The 20,198-nt window shown below is 38.1% G+C and overlaps 1 protein-coding gene across 2 annotated transcripts in view; it reads right to left on the reverse strand.

The window, feature by feature from the left end:
* Positions 1 to 20,198, reverse strand: part of EFR3A (EFR3 homolog A) — a gene marked incomplete at its 3' end in the record, with an annotated part of 54,397 nt that overhangs the window by 16,183 nt on the left and 18,016 nt on the right. For both annotated transcript variants that reach the window (XM_084260392.1, XM_084260393.1), the window contains exons 5-12: positions 16,513 to 16,650; positions 11,875 to 11,953; positions 10,844 to 10,979; positions 8,696 to 8,860; positions 6,891 to 7,005; positions 4,554 to 4,605; positions 1,405 to 1,577; positions 903 to 978 (exon numbers count right to left, since the gene is read on the reverse strand). In XM_084260392.1, coding sequence (XP_084116518.1) covers positions 903 to 978; positions 1,405 to 1,577; positions 4,554 to 4,605; positions 6,891 to 7,005; positions 8,696 to 8,860; positions 10,844 to 10,979; positions 11,875 to 11,953; positions 16,513 to 16,650 — 934 coding nt within the window. The remainder of the gene's footprint in view (positions 1 to 902; positions 979 to 1,404; positions 1,578 to 4,553; positions 4,606 to 6,890; positions 7,006 to 8,695; positions 8,861 to 10,843; positions 10,980 to 11,874; positions 11,954 to 16,512; positions 16,651 to 20,198) is intronic.

Raw genomic sequence — 20,198 nt, forward strand, 5'->3', positions numbered from 1 at the left:
GAATTAAAATTTAATTCCCTCTTACATTACTTGACTTTGTCACATTAGTACATATTACTAATAATTGCCAATGTTGAGAGTATTCTTTATATTTGTATTATTCCAGTATTAATCAAAACAGGTGTAAATATACCACATGGAATATTAATTATACTAATTTAGTAAGAACATTTATCTTGAAATGCTACTTGAAATCCACAAAACTGTATTTTGCATATTATAACATATGCAGCATTTTTGCCTCTGGACAAGCTAAACTGCTTCTGATTTTTATAATTAGAATATCAAATTAAGTCAGCACTCTGAAGACACACATTTTTTTATTGCACAGCTAATAGGAAATAAAACCCAGGATGAGATAGCTGTGAAAAGTGAATTTATTTTCTCAGGCAGCTAACAGTGATAAATGTTCTAAAGCCTGCTTGAGCTGACTTCAGTAGTTTTTTTTGTTTACAAGCATACCTACACAGATAAAATATAGTCTTGAATGACACAACTAACTATATGTGCTTTCCCCATGATGAAAATGTTTATAGTAAAGAAGCAATTTCATTCCATGTAAGTATGACCTTAAAAAATTAACCTGTTTTCTTTAGAACCAAACTTCAGAAGTCCTATAAAAACAATCTTGTAAGGAGGTGCATTTTTCAGAATCATGGCTTAGATATAAACTGTTCTAATGTGAGGATTTTCACTGAAAACAGAAGTAAAATTTTATTCCAAGGAATCACCTCTCAAGTATCAAGAGTATCTCAACCCTGAAATCACTGTAATTTCAATTTAAAAAATGACTCAATACTAATCTTTGCAACTTGTTGCAAAGGCACAGTTGTAGAAAAGCAAAGCAACTGGTTTAGCTATAGTTATTTTTTCACACGGAAAATGTAACTTTCACCTACTACCTTTTTCATGAAGCTCACATCTTGCCTTGAAATCTTGTCTCGTTTTATCTTTAGATCAGAAACATCTGGTATTATTCTACAAAGGAAACAAAAATGTCATTTTAGCAAAATGAAGTTGAAGGGGAAGATGATGTGAAATATATGAACTATTCAAACAAAGCTTGAAGCAATTTCCACTTTAATTATACCCATGTTTAACAATGACATTCAAATTTCAGTTGAAGAGGGAGAACTCTAAACAGAATTATGACAACCACAATTGTTCTCTACATAAAATACCATTCTCTGTGTTCCACAGCGAAGCTAGCAGATATTTGAAATGGTCATTTAAGGTATCATGCACTGATGTTTCCTTGCAAAACTCTTGCCATCAATAAATGACACTGAGCAAAATGGTGCATTAACATTTCATATTAGGAAAAATATTTTTAAATTGACAGCATTCATCATTCAAATATTAAACTAGAATTTAAAGTAGGCCAAAGCAAACAAAAATAATTACCGTATCCCTCTGAGCTTTGCTCTGTTGTCATGCCGATCAATGAGATTATGGAGTATTTCTAAGACCAGCTGCCTTAGCTCAGAGTCTTCCATGAGTGAAGGAGACAATAAAGGATCCAGAAAAGGGGGAGGAAGTGCGTTAGTTATCGTTGTTGCTTTGTATCCTGAAGTCACCTGTTAAGTGTTGGAAGTAAAATTAATTTGTGCCATCTTTGCATTGTAAGAATTACTTGCAGCTGCCCCTCACTTTTTACTGGGCTTGCTTTGGCATCTGAAAGGCTGATTCAAATGGAAATCCTGTATCGGTTTTGGAAATTCCTAACTGCATTATGAATTTGCAAGGACTCGAATTTACACATTAAAATTATTCCCTTCTCTGTTTTAAAATGGTATTTCTCTGGATCCTTCCTCTATCAAAACAACCACCCCCCGCCCCACCCCCCAAAAAAAAAATCATGGTATCATTTATTAAATTTTCTAGAAAAATGGTCTATGAAAAGTTGTAGGGCATAAAATGAAGATGGCAGTAACTGCAGTAGAGATTTTCCCATTCCAGACTCTCAGCTGCTTACACAAGGTACTGAGCATGCTCATGTGAAGAAAAAGGAGAAATCAAATCCTGTGTGTACAAGCTCAAACATTTATGGGTATTATTTTATTAAAAAACAACCCAAGGAGCAAGCATTACTTTCTTAGAAATCTTGTACCATGATGGTATTTTTTCTATTTTTAAATTAATACTATCAAAGCCATGCTTTATTCCGCTATTTTTATTTAACTTCCATCTGACAATTTAAATATTAACTAGCTGAATATTTATAGCAGTCAGAAATATTTAAAATTTAATGTCCCTTAAAATGGAAGTTACCAGAATATTACAACCTTAAAACCAAAACAATATTCAGAAACTGGGAAGAATAAGTGCGGTGAAATAAAATTATCTGAAACTTCTTTATAATAAACAATCATATCTTTAGCCAAGACTTTGCATAATAATTATATTTTCATTATGCATATTCCATACTATTAGAGCTTTTACATGTGAAATGTGTTCTACTAGTTTTGGCTGAGATAGGTTTTTTCCCCACAGTAGCCAGTATGGGGCTGTATTCTGATTTGTGCTGGAAACAGGGCTGGTAACACAGCGATGTTTTTGTCCCTGCTGAGCAGGGCTTACACAGAACCAAGGCCTTTTCTGCTCCTCACCCCACCAGCAGGAAGGCTGGGGGTGCACAAGGAGTTGAGAGGGGACACAGCCAGGTCAGCTGACCAAAGGGATATTCCATGCCACATGATGTCATGTTCGGCATATAAAGCTGGTGGGGAAGTTTGCCTGGGCTGCCACTGCTCCAGAACTGGCTGGGCTGAAGTCTGCTGGTGGTGAGAAAACCCTACAAAAACCCCAAATGCATTGGGTTTTGTAAGGTTCTTTTTAATAACTTGGGGTATTTTTCATTTTGTTTTTCTGTTTCCTCTTTTTACTTACTTACTAATTATCTTTGTACCAACCCACTTTGCTCATTTGTGCCCTTTTGATTCTTTCCCTGATCCCACTGGAGAAGATTGAACAAGTGACTGGGCGGTGCTTTGCTGCCTGCTGGGGTTACACCCCACACGTGAGCAAGCACTATTCCTATGGCATAACTGAACAGGTTGAAAGGATGCTGGTTAGCAGAGCAATGTGAGGGCACAGAGAGGAATCTAATGAAGTATTTTGAAAACAGAAAGTTGCTAATATTACAAGTAGTAAGGCATACTTTTAATGTAGTGCCAGTTTTAACTGCCTATGGAAAATTAAGCTGCCTCCCTGAGTGAATGGATGACAACAGACTGTTTTAGTAAGTATTCCTTTTGTGAAGGATGGACAATATACACTGCTCAGTTCCGTACACAGGATAACAGGCAAGCTTCACCAGTTTCTGTGTGCAGACTGCACCTTATATACCACAATAAAACCTTTGCTCTGAACACAAATTCCTTCCTATGTTTTTTCCACAATATTTATCAATATTCATTAAGGATCAAAATACTTTCACATCTTAGTCCCATGATATAATTCTCCTTCCATATTCTAAAAAGGGATCCAAAACCATATTAAGTTTCAAAAATGCTCAATTCCTTCCACACAACATGAATCCCCTAAAGCATACTTACAGGTTGTGAAGCACCCAAAATCATCAGAACATTTCTTACTGATTTCAATACAAGTTTTTTTTAACTGGTCAAATGAATAAACCGTTCAGGCACAGCCTCTTTAATTAAGACAATGTGCAAAATGACCCCCTGAGGTCCTTTCTAATGTGTTTTCTATCCTTAAATTGCAACTGTGAATGCTCAGCTCCTCTGCAAGCCAGAATCTAGGATTTCACATTTTGACAAGCAAAGAACAGTTTAACTGATTTCCTAACACCACACACAGATTTCATGTCAAAGCACAGATAGAAACTCATTTTCCATGAAAGCATCCGACTGCTTCAGTCACAAAATCATTCTTTATGCTACTTTCCCTACTTCACCCACTAAACAGTTTTCAGCTTCTGCAAGAAAATAGGCCAGGATTCTACAGGCAACAGCCTCCTTTTCTATCCACTTCTGATTCTTACCATCACAATGTATTTCTAGAAATATTCTTTGAAGGTTTATAGCTGGGAAATGCATTCATGATAAAACAGTTAATTACACCTTACAAGAAGCTCGGGAAAACTAGGAAGGAAAGCACAGTGGTGCTAGAAGCTCTAAGTGCTTGGAGATAGGCATCCATTCCTAGTTTTAAAAATACTGGACATTCTATTAATGACAGATTTTCCGGTGTCAGGGAGAAAAACCATTTCAGTTTCATGCTGCTAGCACTGCTGACAAAACAAGTCAACTCAACCTACTCTATGATGTTCTTTTGGATCTGTGGATCCAATTATAACTGATATTCACTAAAGTTTTCTAAGAGATGGAGAAATATTTTGTGAGCTGCTTGCAATGTAAGTTGGGAAAACACTGCCACAATTTTCTGCAGTACAACTACAAACCTATGTAATATGAAGGTAGGCGTCTTTCCATAATGTAGAGCTGTAATACAGTATGTACATATATAAAGGTATACACAAAGGAAAACCACTGTGTGCGTATAATATACACTGAATAAATAGGGCTTACCATAAGTAAAGATCTCAATAGCATGATTTGAATCCTCCTAGTTCCCAAATCTCTACAATTAGAAAAAAAAAAACAGTTCAAAATTATAGTTTCTTTGCATATCTTCAAAATATTATAGAAGCATAGAATGGATTGGGTTGGAAAGGAACTCAGAGATCATACAGTTCCAATGCCCCTGCCATGGGCAGGGGCACACTACACTAGTCCAGGTTGCCCAAAGCCTTGAACACTGCCAGGGAGAGGGCAGCTAAAGCTCCTCTAGGAAACCTGTTCCAGTGCCTCACCATCGTCACAACCAAGAATTTCCTCTTAGTCTCTAATCTAAATCTGCACCCATTTAATGGGTTTAAACCCATTACCTTTTGTCCTATCACTCTGTATCCTTGTAAACAGTCCCTCTCCATCTTTCCTGTAGGCACCTTCAGGTACCAGAAGGCTGATCTAAGTGTCCTCCGAGCCTTCTCTTCTCCAGGCTGAACCAGCCCAACAATCTCAGCTTGTCTTCACAGGAAAGGTGCTCCAGCCCTCTGACCGTTTTTGTGGCCCTCCTTGGGACTTGCTTCAAAAACCCCATGTCCTTCTTATGTAGGGGGCCCAGAGCTAGAGGCAGCATAATTCTACTCCAGACATCATTCTAACAACTTCACTTTCGACAAGTGAATACAGCATTCACAGAAGGGATGCAGGATGACCACAAATAAGGGGCAAATATCTCCAAGTAATCTGCAGTAACTAAATGTTTTGAAAGGGACATTTATAGGAATGCTTAAAAACCACAACACACAGAATTGAAAAAACAGTAATTGTGAAGGCATATGTGAAACAGATCTGAATATTCACGTGTCATTCATATCTCTTTGTATCTGAAATATTCAACCACTACATGCTTAGTTTTCTCAAGCATGTAATTGAGTCTTTTAAGAAACCAGCACACTGTTTAAGTCATACCTCCACACTTCGAGACTGAAATAACATTATCTACAAAATTAGCATGAAAAACTGAAAGAACCCTCCCTTTTCAGATCACAGGAAGGTAAACAGAACACCATTTAATCTGTTCTTCATCTGTTTTCATTTTCCATCTGCTGGTATTAAAGAAATTAAATTCCTACTGATACACAGTCACATATGCACTGTTCTTGCAAGCTCTTATACGATAAAAGTGCACTTGGAATAAACTCTATTCAAGGAGACCCTGTCAAGAAAGTAAAAGACAGACAAACCCTTTTGTCCAAAGAGCATTAGGAAAGAACAAGCTTCTTCACAAAAGTTGGGCCCTACATAACAGTGGAAACTTCCACATTCATAGGCTATAATCCTGGCTATATCCAGCTGTCCGTAGGGCTCAAGCCTTGAGCAGGAGAGACCAAATTTTCAGGTAAGTAATGGAAGAGTATCCAGCAGTTAGAATAGCTGCTCTATTAAGAATGACATATGCACACCATACTAATGTACTACTCAGTCCCATGTTTTCAAAGAATCCCACAAAGTAAACCCCCTCTCACAGCAGCTGGCAATCGAAGTACAGAATTCTAAAAAGGGATCACTGTTTTAAATACTTCTTAAAGAGCTGTAACAGCCTGGTACAGACAGATTTCTACCTCCCATGGAGTAGCTTCCCATACTGCAGGGACAAAATGCTATATGAAAAGCTACCAAGAAGCCAGGAGAGCAACAGTTGACTTCCTACTTGAGCTTGCCCATTAGAAAGTACAGCTGCAATCTCTTCAGTGAATTTTCCCTGTACTGAGTAAAAGCAGTCTTTAAACATAGTCACGTTACAGGGAAAAAGTATTACTTCAGCATATGGCAGCTTCTTAATTATGGGTTTATTAGAGGAGTCTGCCCACCTATAATTTTTTCCTATTTCTAAACAGGGAAAAAGTAAACCAAAACAAATTCACTGGAATTTTTGCAGTTTATTTGTTAATCTAAAGTCAGTTTGTACAGAATGAAGAAAAAAATTTTCATAAATTATGCAGCTATTTGAAAAAGTATAGTCATAGTTCATTCAGTTTCCCTCATTTGCAAAACACATATAAGCAGTTCTGGAATTAACTACCATTAAGTAGATAATTACAGAAAGATTTGTACAGATCTGGAGAGAAAAAATATTTTAGAGCAAAGTAAATTGCGTTTCAATCATATTTTCCATCAGTAATTTGTTTGGAGATTCATTTCACATACTGACACCATGCTTGCCTCGATTCTGCATGGCATTTAATACTAATGAGTGAGAAACTGCATTTTACCTTTTTTTTTCCACTTTTCAGTTTATCAGGATTCTAAAATGTAAGTTTTTAATTGGAAATTTAAAAAAGTATAGGATGTACAAACCCAAGGTGGCTGGTATCCAGCGACTGTGAAGTTGTCCCAAAAACAGGTACCTTCCCCATAATGAACATCATAATCTCTGATCTCTGGTAATCTGGGAGGTTGCTTCCAAAAAATCCTAAACAAAAATGGAAGGAAGTCACAGAAGGCAATAGATATAGGACCCTTCTCTTTATAAGAAGGGCTTCATAAGCACAAGGAATACATTTACAAGGTCAAAACAGATCAAGAATAAAAATGATTCAGTTTATGGCATTGTTTGCACACACTAATTTCTGCTGAATAGAATAGTTTTATAGAGTTTATGACACTCACTTTCCTCTTTGAATCCTAAAACATTCTAATGTTACCCTCATTGAAGTATATAATTTAAATGTAAAAAGTGTGACATCTGTTAACTTGTAACTTAGTGAAGAATTAGAAGTGTTTCTCATGGAACACGGTGATGTTACTTTGGTCTGTTCTCAAGTCACCATTAAATATTAAAAAGGTGTGTGAACAGAAATCTTAAAGTTATACAGGTTTTATATGACTATGACTTTAATTCAAGACTGAAGAGGCCAGCACCTCCGGTGCCAGCACCACCAGTACAGCAGTGATCCCAGGGAGTATCCCGAACCAGGGATACCTCAGGGAAGCAGAAAGTGCCAGCCAGCAACACCTGTGACAGCTGATGAGGAGACCCGGGCAGGAGCAGAAGCACAGACTGCCCAGCCCCATCACCTATAAAACAAATAAAACTGCTAGTGAGCATTGTGTGCTACAGCTGGTGTGCAGAAAGGGTGGTCTGGCTCTGCTGGCTCAGCCAGTGAGCAATGGTATCTGTCAGGCAGCAGGGCATGTCCTCTCTAAGCTCTGCACCACCACGATTGATGCAGCTTTCCAGACAGAGCTCTGATGGGAACATGCTGCAGGCTGTGGTACTCCAGTGTGCACACTTCTGGGAGGTGCAACCAGGTGGAGCAACTCCTGCATTGCTGACAGGGCTCCAAGAGAAGGTGATTGGGTTGAAGAATATCAGGGAATTTGAGAGACAGACTACTGGACTCACACCCTTCCTTCCCTGGGACAGGCCTGTTGTGCAGACTTAACTTAGATTTAACTATTAAGAGTTTTACTGTTATGGTGAGAAATAATCTACTATATATTTACTACAGCTCTAGAAAGCTTCAAGGCATAAGCAAAGGTACAGATTAGTGAAAATTAATATATATTCTCTATTGTTCTTTAAATAAAGGAAGAGACTGCAGCATATAAAAAATCTGAAAGAGAGAGGGGCTATTTTAATGAAATCATTTACAGAAACTGTGGCTCTCTTTCAGTACTGTGCTTAAAAGTACTTCAGGTAAACCATGGTAGCACAACCAGCCATTAGGTGTCATTGTTGCTGCTATGTTTAACCTTAGCTTCTACAGATTTAGAACTAACACCCACTAAAATATATTACTGTATATGATTGCTTGCAATACAATTTTCATAAAAGGATTAACATTAGTCCTGTAGCAGAGACACAGAGCAATGTCTATATTTCAAGGTCCAGATAATAAGCAACAAATTTATGGTAAGTCCACTGACATTTTTAATTTTTATTGCGCTTCTTGGCTATCTGTTCAGTTAACAACTAAAAGAACAGTCTTTCAGACTCAAAAGCATAAAGCAAGCCTGAGATTCAGCAGCAACTAAGTACAATCAGACACACCACACTTGCCATTATTCCTTTTTGATCCAACTTGGTTTAATACAACCTGATTGAGGAAGGGGGGAGAAGGAGGTGTTTTTAGTGAGTGTAGGTTTCTGTCATTACTCACCAATTGTTTGAATGATAGCATTCTGGACAATCCTCTCATCACTCTCCTTGGAGCTCGTGCTGAAAGTGGTGCTTCCTGCTGAACTGCGCCTATCACCCAGCTCAAAGTCAACACTGATGCGTAAGTGCTTCAGCAAGGTATTAAAAACCTCCAGAACGGTTGGACCTGGAAACAACACACAGCAATCACTGCACCCATCCAGGGAAAGATGCTTTAAGAAAATGAAAGCTAAGAAATTCAATCCCTTTTCAGGAGAAATCAGATTAAGCTGAAAAGAAGACTGAAATCCAGAGTTGGGAGGATATGGCCTAGGATGTGCTTACACCCTGACATTGTAGAAATTATTCTGGAATCAGGAAATGCAGTGAGGTATATATGCACAGTCCATTACTATCAGATCTGTACAGGATCTGGCTGGGATGGAGTTAAGTTTCTTCTCAGCAGCCCAGGTGGTACAGTGCTTTGGATCTGGGACTAAAAGTGTTGACAACACACCAGTGTTTCCGCACTGGTAAGAGTCAAGGGTTTTTCTTCTTTTTCCCATTGTCCCTACAGAGTAGGCTGGGTGTGCAAGAAACTGTGAGGAGACACAGATTGGGACCAAGGTGATATTCTGTACCAGATCATGTCATGCTTGGCAATAAAAGCTCAATGGAAGGAGGAGAAAGGGGGTTATAGTTTTCCATAAGGCATTTCTCTTCCCAAGTAACTGTTATGCATGCTGAGGCCCTGCTTTCTGGGAAGTGGCTAAACATCTTGCTGCCAATGCAAAGTACTGAATAAATTCCTTTGTTTTCCTTGTACACACAACTTCTGTGCAACCCATTAAGCTGTCTTTACCTTGCTCCATGAGACTTCTAATTTTTTATACCTTCTCTCTATCCTGTGGTGAAGGGGACTGAACAAATGACTTGGCTGGAGTCAACCTGCCACGCAAGTTTTACGTAGAAAATACGAGCAGATGCTAGAATTAGGTGCCAACAACAGGTTAAACTGCAGGTATTTACACCAGAATTTCAGTTATTTCAAAACCTGCTACTAAAATCCTGTTCTATATATTGGATCAAATAATGAACTCTCTTCATATTATGGTAAAAGACTTCAGAAGACTGTGCATGTAAGAGGGTCTTGTATAAAAAGAAAGGACAGGCTCAGAGTCAAGGTAATGAAGCAAAGCAATAATGCTTCTTCAGCAGGAAACCAAAGAAAAAGAACAGCTGGCTCTGCATGTACAGATCTTCATAATTGCTCTTATTTCACAGAACTACACTATCTTAAATGACATAATTCACCTTATGTCATTATTCTCTGTGTTCAGTTTCAGGCCCGACACTACAAGAACTACACTGAGGTGCTGGAGTGTGTCCAAAGAAGCAACAAAGGTGCTGAAGGGTCTAGAAAAAAAAAAAAAAGGAGGTTCAGGGGAGACCTTATCGCTCTCTACAGCTGTCTGAAAGGAAGTTGAAGCCAGGTAGGTGTTGGGCTCTTCTCCCAAGTAACAGGTGATAGGACAAGAGGAAATGGCCTCAAGTTGCGGCCATGGGAGATTTAGTTTGGACATAAGAAAAATCTCTTCACCAAAAGGGTTATCAGCATTGGAGCAGGCTGCCCAGGGAAATGGTTGAGTCACCATCCCTGGAATTATGTAAAAGATGTGTAGATGTGGTGCTTGGGGACATGGTTTAGTTGTGGACTTGGCAATGTTAGGTTTATGGATAAACTCAATAATCTTGAAAGTGTTTTCCAACAAAAACAATTCCATGATTATTAGTAACTGATTCAGAGTTACTAACAACAGGTCTCAAAAATCATTCTACTTTTGAATTCCCTATTACTACTCTTCTCACAGTAGCAACAGGCTTTTTGACTTTTTGTAGTCACAAACAGTTCTCTCAGACTTTGAGTTCTTACCAAGCAGAAACTCATGCCTTTCACAAGGGCAGAAAAATACCTCTACTCCTTTTTTCAATGCAAAGGATTGTAAAACAGTCAAATAACCAAACACATAAGTAGTTGTAAATTGGGTAAGATTTCAAATATTAGCAAAAAGAAAAATTATAAAACTTTCAGACTGAGAACAAAGCAAAAATGGGCACCATCCTGCAACTCCATCCTTTGACCCGATACGGTTAATTTAGGAAGACTTACCTATTGATCCTTTAGCTGCTATTGCAACTGCTTCCAAAAGAACCTGAATAATGCCAGCACGAACTCGTGGTGAGTCCCTTTTGCGAACATCAAGGTGCCCAAGTATTTCTTGTATTACATGATGGGAATATTGTGCCTATTAAAACCAAGCAAACAGAAAAAAGCTTCACCTGTGATTTTAATAACAGCTAAGGTCATGACCATGTTCTCATACTGCAATGCTCTTACTCAAAAATTTATCCCAATTTCAATCAATTCATGATTAAATAGGGATTAAAAAAGCCACCATGACAGATGAAGCCACAGAGGTCCAACCATCACAGTATACAAAAGCTTACAGTATTAAAATATCCAGAAACACCTACAAAAACAAAGGAAGCGTGAAGTGCTTCTTCATTCAGCTAACCAGTGTTCAAGGACTTCAAGTTGGTTCACAAAAAATGTCATTGACACAGACACTGAGAAAACTCATCTTTCTTCCACAACAATCCTGGAATTTTCTGACTTTTGTGTGTCTGTGCTTAATGCATGCAAGAATCAGACTTTGATCATGTTTACAACAGACAACAGAAGCTGCCCACATGTAAAAATCAATTAGCACAAGACAGTTCCATTTGAAATTAGTTTCTTAGGTTGTAAAACCAATACAGCTGTACTGGCATGGAAGAATGACTAACTTAAGAGAGATTTATTTATCAAGCACAATATCATAACAGTATGGCTATCCTTCTCCTCCTTCTGGAGCTTGCTCATGGACCTTCACATTGCCTTCCATGAAGAATCCCTTAATATTGTTTTTCTTCTGCAAGCGTACATTAACTGAAAGTAAACCACATAACCCCTAATCATAAACCACAATTAGGTTATTCTTTAAAAAGTTTAAATAATCAGACTAAGGAGTTCTGGGAAGAGTTCTTACGGATTCTTTGTCTTAATCTACTGTCTATCATCATGGTGAGCTGAGCATTTAATTCTGCCTCATGTGCTAGAAACACAAATGGAAGGAAAACAAATCCTGAAGAAAATCCTACCTGTATAGAATACATGATGATTTTGAAGCAGGAAACAGCAAATTCATTGGGATCCCATAGTCTGTGATGGTCTAAATGCCTGTAAACAAAAATGAAGGGCCTCAGAAAAATGACAATCCACAGATATCATAATTGGCATCTTAGAGTTCTCAAAATTCACTTCAAAAGGGATTATTTCCCTATACAAAGCTTCTAAACAATGACTTACTAACTAGGTGAGAAAAAATAGACCAGAAAAGCATTTGTCTTCAAGGTTTAGGATGTGGATCACAAAATATTTGGCTGTAACAGAAATTCTTGGATCTTCAGGAGTTTATGGAACTCAATCATACCAAAAATGCATGGTTCAGAATATACTGTTTCCATACAAAGTGGATGCATAAATGGCTGTGGGATTACGCGCTCACTTACATGAAAGATACACTGGGAACGATTTATCTAATACCTTGATAAACTTCTACACTAATTAAGATAAAGAATTTGTTTTTAATCAGGAGCTAAAAAATAATTATGGCTGAACTTTATTCAGAATAGAGATTTGAAGAATTTTCATTTTCACAGTGGTTGCATGAATAGTATAGATGGAAAATAAAAAAAGAGCTACTCTGTATACACTGTGAAGCATTTTGACATTTTCTGAAAGAAATAGCAAAACAGAATGAGAATGATAAATGCAACTGTGTCTTTTTAAGTGAGCTAGGAGCCACTGATGAAAAACATTGTCAAGCAAAGAGAAGAAACCGGTTGAGCACTCTGGTAGGAATAGGGCATGCATCAAATTAGTCGAAAATGAAATCTGAATACCTGGAAAAACATGACAAAAACAAATGCACAAACCTCACAAAAACTTCAGTAGAGAAATGGAATTTATGCAATGTTTCTAAATAGGCACCTCAGCTACAGAATCACTATTGGTCTGCCCTTTCTCAAAGAACGCAGTGAACAACTATGCTTCAAACAACACACTTGAATGTACACAGGCAAAAGGAGCCAGCACTCTGAACAGAAGAGGACTGAGTGCTTCAACTTACTTTGCCTAGAATCTGGAGGTCTCAACTCACTGGCCAGCTGCTACCAGCCTAGTGACCTAGCTGAATACACTGGTCTCCTTCAAAGAGCTGGCATAAAGTTATCCTCTCCTGTGCCCTAAATTACCTCACAGCCCATTGCAGAGCTAAAAAAACCCAAAACATACTGCTGTTTTGACACATACCTTTAATAGAAATCCCTACAGGAAAGAATTTCAGGGATTCTAAAGGTGTTTTTCTGCCAAGGTAACAGCATATTTGCATCACTAAGTATTAATCTGCGCTAGCTGTTGGGGACAGCTGCCTTTCTTGTGCACATTCCAAAACACAGGTATATTTAATTCCACCTCAGGACAGAAAGACAGCGTATTTGTTCATGTCTTCTTTCTCTCTAATATCACTCCAGCACAGTCCATATTTTGTACATGATAGCTTATTTTAGCTAACCTATTTTGTCTTTGTCTCATGAAATACAAAAAGCACACTCTTCACTATCTTCTCCTGATTGGAAATGATCCTTTAATCTTTCAGATGTTCTCTGTTACCCTTAACAGTTCCTCTACACCTGCCCCAAAGATCTTATCAGGCAGATTATGGTCAACTTCATCTTATATCAAGTTCTTTTAAAAACCCTTTTGTCTCAAAACAAGACATACAGTTTGCTTTCCCCAAGAAGGCAAAGTATTAGCTGCTTCAGGTATCTGAACCGATGGGAAGACAGCAGGGGGAAGATGACAGCCTAGATTAGTGTTTTGTGTTATAGCTCAGTGGGCAGCATACTTTCTATGCTCCTAAGGAAAAAAGGTAGATTACAGTAGGTGATATATTTTACTTGTCATAATGCAGGTAGTGCATTCAACATAGTTTTGTTTCAGTAAGACAATAAATGGTATTTTCAGCATGGTGCATTTATTTTTGGCAAAATCCAGCTACATTTTACCTTCTTTGCTTTTAGTAAAGAATATCTAAGTAAAATTGCAAAACATTTTTTCACTGGATTAACAAATCCCAAATTCTGCCTTCTATTAAGATCTGATGCAAATATGGAGCAAATGTGTGTAATTAGGGTTTCTCGAATTAAAAGGAACAGCAGAATCAGCGGTGCAAATTACTGCTTTATGGGGTGAGAGCCACTAACGGTCCATGAATTCTCTCAGTCACACATACAAGCAACTCTCGCATGACAAAATAAATTGATACTGATGATTAGGAAAGCAGAACTTCCTAATCAGAGGCACGTATGGGAATAAATAGAATAATATTCTCATACATCATATTTGCTCAAAGACTATTAAACACCAGTCTTTTGATACTCAAAACTATTGCACAGATGTGATAACTCATGAAACTAGAGATGAACAGGGTCTAATTTGTGTATTTCTGGATCTGCATAATCTGTTATATATATATAATTTCATTAAGCAGTTTGCCAGATTGATCTGTTAAACTTTATTGAAAATAAGAATTTGAGAGCTACTAAATGTCGAGACACTTTCTAGCTACTACATGTAGAGACACTTTCAACCATGGAGGTTTTCTGCCAAAGACAAGGAGAATCGAGGTAAATCTAAACCCATACCAGGAGACCGACCCAATTCCAAGTATATTAATTACATTTAAATCCCTCAATCTTTGAATGTACTCGGCCTTGTGATACAAGAGGCACTATTCTCTCAGCTTTGCACAGAAGTGATAACATGTTGACTAATATGCCAATGCCACATGAAGCAAGCCTCCAAGTGGGGAACTGAAACTGCATCTTCAGTGTTAAAACTAGTAAGTGGCCTTATCTTTAATTCTAGATTTTTTAAAACTGTAAAAATGTTGAAAACTGTTAAGTAAAACTGACTTTGTTTATACATAGTTAGAAAGCAGGTTTTGCAATCAGATAAAATGCAGTGGAATCACTCAAACTTCCATCAGTTCTGCTCATTTGTAGAGTGAAGTTGATTAGACAGAGCACTCCCCTTTTATTTAGGAAAAGCAGCTTGGAAATTGCAAAATACTAAAACTTTAAATCAGCTATTTATAAAAATATGTATTTATTTTGCAATTGTTCCTCAAAATGAAACAATTGCCAACATATATTCTGAACAACTGGTCATCATTCTCTACTGATTTCAGTGCACAAATGCAGTATGTAACATGCAGAAGTGCACAGACTCAAGTAGTTCCTTCGGATCATATTGAGTAGAAAAAGAAATTAAGCCGAAAATAACACTTTAAATACATAAAGCTTTGGATGTGTCACAGGAAATGCAGGTATGACACCTTTTAAAAAACAAGCACTAACTCTAGTCTAAGGCATCAGGTATTATCTGTGGGAAACTTCCCTGATAATTTGCAACACTGAAGTAACAGCACATGCTGATAAAATTTTGAGATAAGCTTTTAATAGGAACTTAAGTGTGGTGACAAAGCAACTGCAATGTAGTTCCAAATAATCCATCCAGATTGCTCAATACCTCAGTGTTCACTCTAGTGTCAGGTATTTTGAGGTATGCAGGAAATTTAAATGTAGAAGAGGATGAAAATTTTCTAATAAAACACTCAACTGTGCAAGTTAGACTACTGTTGTATTGGTACAGTAAGTACACCAACCTAGTATGATAACAGAACAGTTCTCTGCATGTAATGCTTTTGGATGAAAAACAAGGGGCTACATAAGTTTTCTGACCTCTATACCTACCTTCCCTATAGTCTTTTTGAATTTCTGTTCTTATTTAACAGTAGTAACTTGAAAATAACTTTTGGTAGCTTGAAAGTCTTTCAGTGTATGAATGAAATAGTCTTTGTGGAAAGAACTAGGCCATCTAAGAAAAGATATTCCTGTAACAGGTGGGTACCTTGAAAATCTACAAGGAACAAGCAGCTCTCCTCATCACCAAGAAAAGACAGAGTTTTAAAGTAGTCCCGTTGAGTCTAGAGCTTCCTGAAAAGATTCCTCCTGAGAACACGGCTACTTTGTAGACACTAACAGAGGTGAAAGCAGCAGCTTTAAGTTTTCTCAATGATTGAAGGTTCTTTCACATTATTTTTTTTAAGGAAGCAACTGGGGAAATGCAGAAAACTGAAAAACACTGGACTTGATAATTAAAACATCAGGTATCATTTGTACTGTGTGCATTTGTGCATAATGTGCATACTGTGTGCACATCTGCTAGTAAATGAGCTGTTAGAGATATTCCTCAGAATATCAAAACAAGTCTTGGAAGAAAACCGCAAGAGAGTAGAAATTGTAACTGCATGTATTAATCTGCACACAATCTGTATTTTACTTGGCTTATCTCTTCTAGACTGACTGTGAAAGTCATATATGGGACATTAATATAGTGAATAGTTTCACATGCTGAACAAAGGCCAGCTGAGGCAACAACCCACCCAGATAAGTACACCGCAAGTCTAAATCAGTAAAATGGGATACACGTTTCTCTGTATCTTCAGGTCAACAAGTAGGCAACAATGAGGCCTAACAAAGATTAAAAACAGAGCAATTTTTGGAAGACATAAGAACGACTGCTAGTAGAATCCTTTGGGTTGAAAAGGTGAAAGGAATTTAAGAAAACACAATATCTCTTAAAATACGACATTAGGTGAATTTTTAACTTACGCGAAAACTGGTCTGACTGCATTATTCATATTTCCATAGGTCGCTCGTCCTAGTAGTTCCCTGAAACAATTCTCAGCCAGCAAAGCAGGATTTTCCTCTTTCTCTCCTCCTGTAGGAGAGGATGGAGGACCTATTCTGCTGAAATAAGACAAAAGTACATTGATTTTACTACTGACTAACATTAATCTTCCTTACTGTACCCTTGGTTCTATACGTTTGAGTGCTGACCACTGTAGCAGTAAATACTTGTATGGCAAAACCAATGGCTACACTGATTTGACTTGTTTAACCATTGCATTTTGAGAAACTATTGCCCATGACTAACAACAAAGGAAGGCCATTAAACCATGCAAAAAGTTACAAAGAATCTTAGTCATTTTCTTCAGATTAATGATCTCATTCACCTGCCCACTACTGAATCCACACTGTGTGGGTGAGAGTTAAATAAAACTCCAATACTTATGCAGAAACAGATGGCTTGTTGAGTTGAAAAAAAAAACAAAACAAAAAATCTGACTGAACTAATCAGAACATTATCACCCACATAGTTACCTCTAACTAGATAGGGTACAAGTTAACCACCTTCTAACTGAGTGTCCTCTAACACTGCCATGGAGAGGAGTGTACAGAGTGTCCAGCTGAGCTGGAGGCACTGGACAAGGTTTCAGTAAGGGCCAGAGGTGGCACAGGCAGAGCAAGAGGAATCCCACCAAGGAAGGAGCAGCAGAAGAGGGACCCCGAGGTGGCAGCAGGAGGAGGGGGGCAGGAGCAGCAGCAGGGATCCCCTGCAGCCCTGCAGAGCCCCCATTGGCACAGAGACACACCCTGCAGCCTGGAGAGGGCCCCGCAGGAGGGTCTTTCCTGCAGGAGCTGCTGCCATGGAGAGCCCAGGCTGGAGCAGGATGCCCCTGAAGGGCTGCAGCCCGGGGAAGGGCCCACTGAGGAGGGAGGAGAGGCCCAGAGGGTCTGTCATGGACCTGTGGCAACCCCCCAGCCCCAGTCCTGCAGCCCTCGGGGGGAGGAGGAGTCAAGTGAGAAGGTGAAGCTGGAATAGGGGAAAGACTGTAAGGAATGGTGGTTTTTTACCATTTTTTGGTTTCTTATGGTCAGAATTTATTTTAATTGACAATAAAGGAAATTAATTTCCCCAAGTCTGTTTTGCTGTGACAGGAACTGATGAGTGATCTCTTTTTCTTCATTTAGAGCCATGAGCTGCTTCATCATAATTTCCCCCTCATCCTACCGAGAGTGGGGGAGTGAAAGAACAGCTTGATGGGAGTTTGGCTTTTAGCCAGGGCTAACCCAACCCAAGGGCAGAACAGATAAACGTAATATCTATCATAATGTCTTCATCAGTATGTACAAACCTCTAATTTTTAACTTTTAAAAGCAAAATACTTTGTCGAGATCTTTTCTGCCACGTCATTTTCTTGACCTCTGTGATACCACTGGTTAACTGGACTCCCATATTTATCACACAGTATGTTACTTGCAACTCAGGGGGAAAGGAGGGAGAGGGGGAAGGAAAAAGCAATCAAACCCCTTTCATATTTGGGAATATATTTTTAAGACACAGATTACTTATGAATGTTGCCCTTGTTGAAGGAGTCCGCCTCTTTCCCCAAAAGCATTAGTCTTAAAGAGAACCATAGCAGCCCATTTCTTCAGTCAGAAAATCATAACAAAGGAAAAAATATTGACTGTGAAACTTTGCTGCAGATAAAAACACCATGAAGGGTGTTAAAATGCCTAAGTTTTGCTGAGAAATTTGTCCTTTAACAAGACGATTACAGTAACCTCAATCACAGAAATGTACTATTGATAGTACAGAACAATAAAAAGTGACTACATGATGGGAAAAAAGCAATGGGTGGGGGAGAGTTTATTATAACCACAGGTACTATTTCTTCAGGTGTTATAACATGCCAATGAGTGACTTAATCTAAAATATAAATTCTAGTAAATTGAGAAGGAATTAAAACCGGCATTTAAGTATCAGCATTTCACCTGGAAATTTAAACTTGCCACGTAATAAAGACAGTAGCAATGACCAACCTTTTCTAAAGCTCATATACTGTCATTTGCATGGGGTTTTTTCCTCTTGTTGAGTGGGAATTAGGCTATTTAAAATCAACATGGTACAAAAAGAGAGTAAGACTGCCAATTTAAAGCCTGAATACAGACACAAGAGAAGCAAAACTACAGAAACCCCCCACAATTTTGGGCAAACTAAAACCTACTGAGGCCCAAATTCTGCCAGTGGGTCTGGAAGGGAATAGCCTGTCCTCACCTTGGAATAACTGAGATCAACACTTGTACTGTAAGCCTTTCTAGAAAAGTTTCCAATTTCCCCACCTCTGATTTTTGATGCAGGTCTTGGTAACTTTTTTGGTTCATTTTTGGGGGATTTGGAGGGGGGTTGTTGGGTTTTCCTCTCTTTCCCCAAAGCTAACTCCTTTCCAATACACAGTAACCTGAATTCCTACAGCAAATTAAAGGCATTTGAAATGTATTTCTGAATTGAAGTGCTACACACATCACATCACATCATTAAGCTGTTACTAATATTTCACTTAAACTGAGCAGTTGAGAAGTAGGACACTAAAGAAAAAAAAATCAAAAAGCACCAAAACAGTTCCCCCTAAGGTGGGGAACTAGTAATTCTATTGAGAAGTACTGTACCTACAAGTGGCAAGTTTGGGCTTGGTTTTTTGGGGCAGTTTTTTTGTTTGTTTGTTTTAGCTTGGGGTTTTTTTTTTGTTTTGTGGATTTTTTTTTCAACAAAAACCTTATAGGAACTTAAGTATTCATCCATGTAAATTAATATTACACATCTGTGCATTCAGATATTTAGACTGTAGAAATCAGTACACTAAACCTTAAACATACTTTCAGTTCTGCAGTACAAGCTTGTGTGTTAAATAGGTTTGAAAGTATTCACTAAAAGCATCAGCTTTAATTCACTCTTCAGCGTTATAAAAGTACAGCTTTAGAGCGTTACAAAGTCGAATGCTGAAATTCCAAATGAACACATACATAAGAGTTGTAGTATCTTCTGATGGCAAAAGATCTCCTAGCTTTGCAAGACTACTGAAGTCTAAAAGTTGCAACATAAAATCCTGATGCCTCTGGTAACATCAGTGTTTCAGATGTTACCATAACATTGCTAGCTTATCAGATTTTAATTTTTAAAAAAAGGAGGAAAAAGCAAACAAAAAACCTCCCAAATACCTAGGCAATCTGCTATAAAAGTAAGGAGAAAGTTTTATAAACAGAGAATGATTAGAATTTTGAGAGCCATGACAATTTTTATGTAAGCCACCATGAACATCACTACACTGCAGAGTTATCCAGCTGCTGTGGCCCTCAATCTCCCTTTCTTTTTTCCCCCCTAGACTCTGATCTTAGAATCTGATCCTAGACTTTGATTGGTTTTTTCCTGCCTAAGTTCTGATCCAGGTAGTGCAGAAAAGGCACAAACAGCAGTGCAGGAATGTCATTGCCTTTGCTGTTTTGACACAGATTCTCTAGAATACACAGCAGCATTATGAAGGCAGGTGGGTGGAGGGGAGTAAGACAGCAGGCTGCAGAGCACACACTGAGAACTAGTCGATCTGGAAGAAGTCTAGTTAAAATGCAGTAAAAATGAAGTTATCTTTTAAGTCTTTATATATGCAAACCTACAG

Source organism: Gallinula chloropus (genome assembly GCF_964237585.1).
Source record: "Gallinula chloropus genome assembly, chromosome: 2".
Classification (NCBI taxonomy): Eukaryota; Metazoa; Chordata; class Aves; order Gruiformes; family Rallidae; genus Gallinula; species Gallinula chloropus.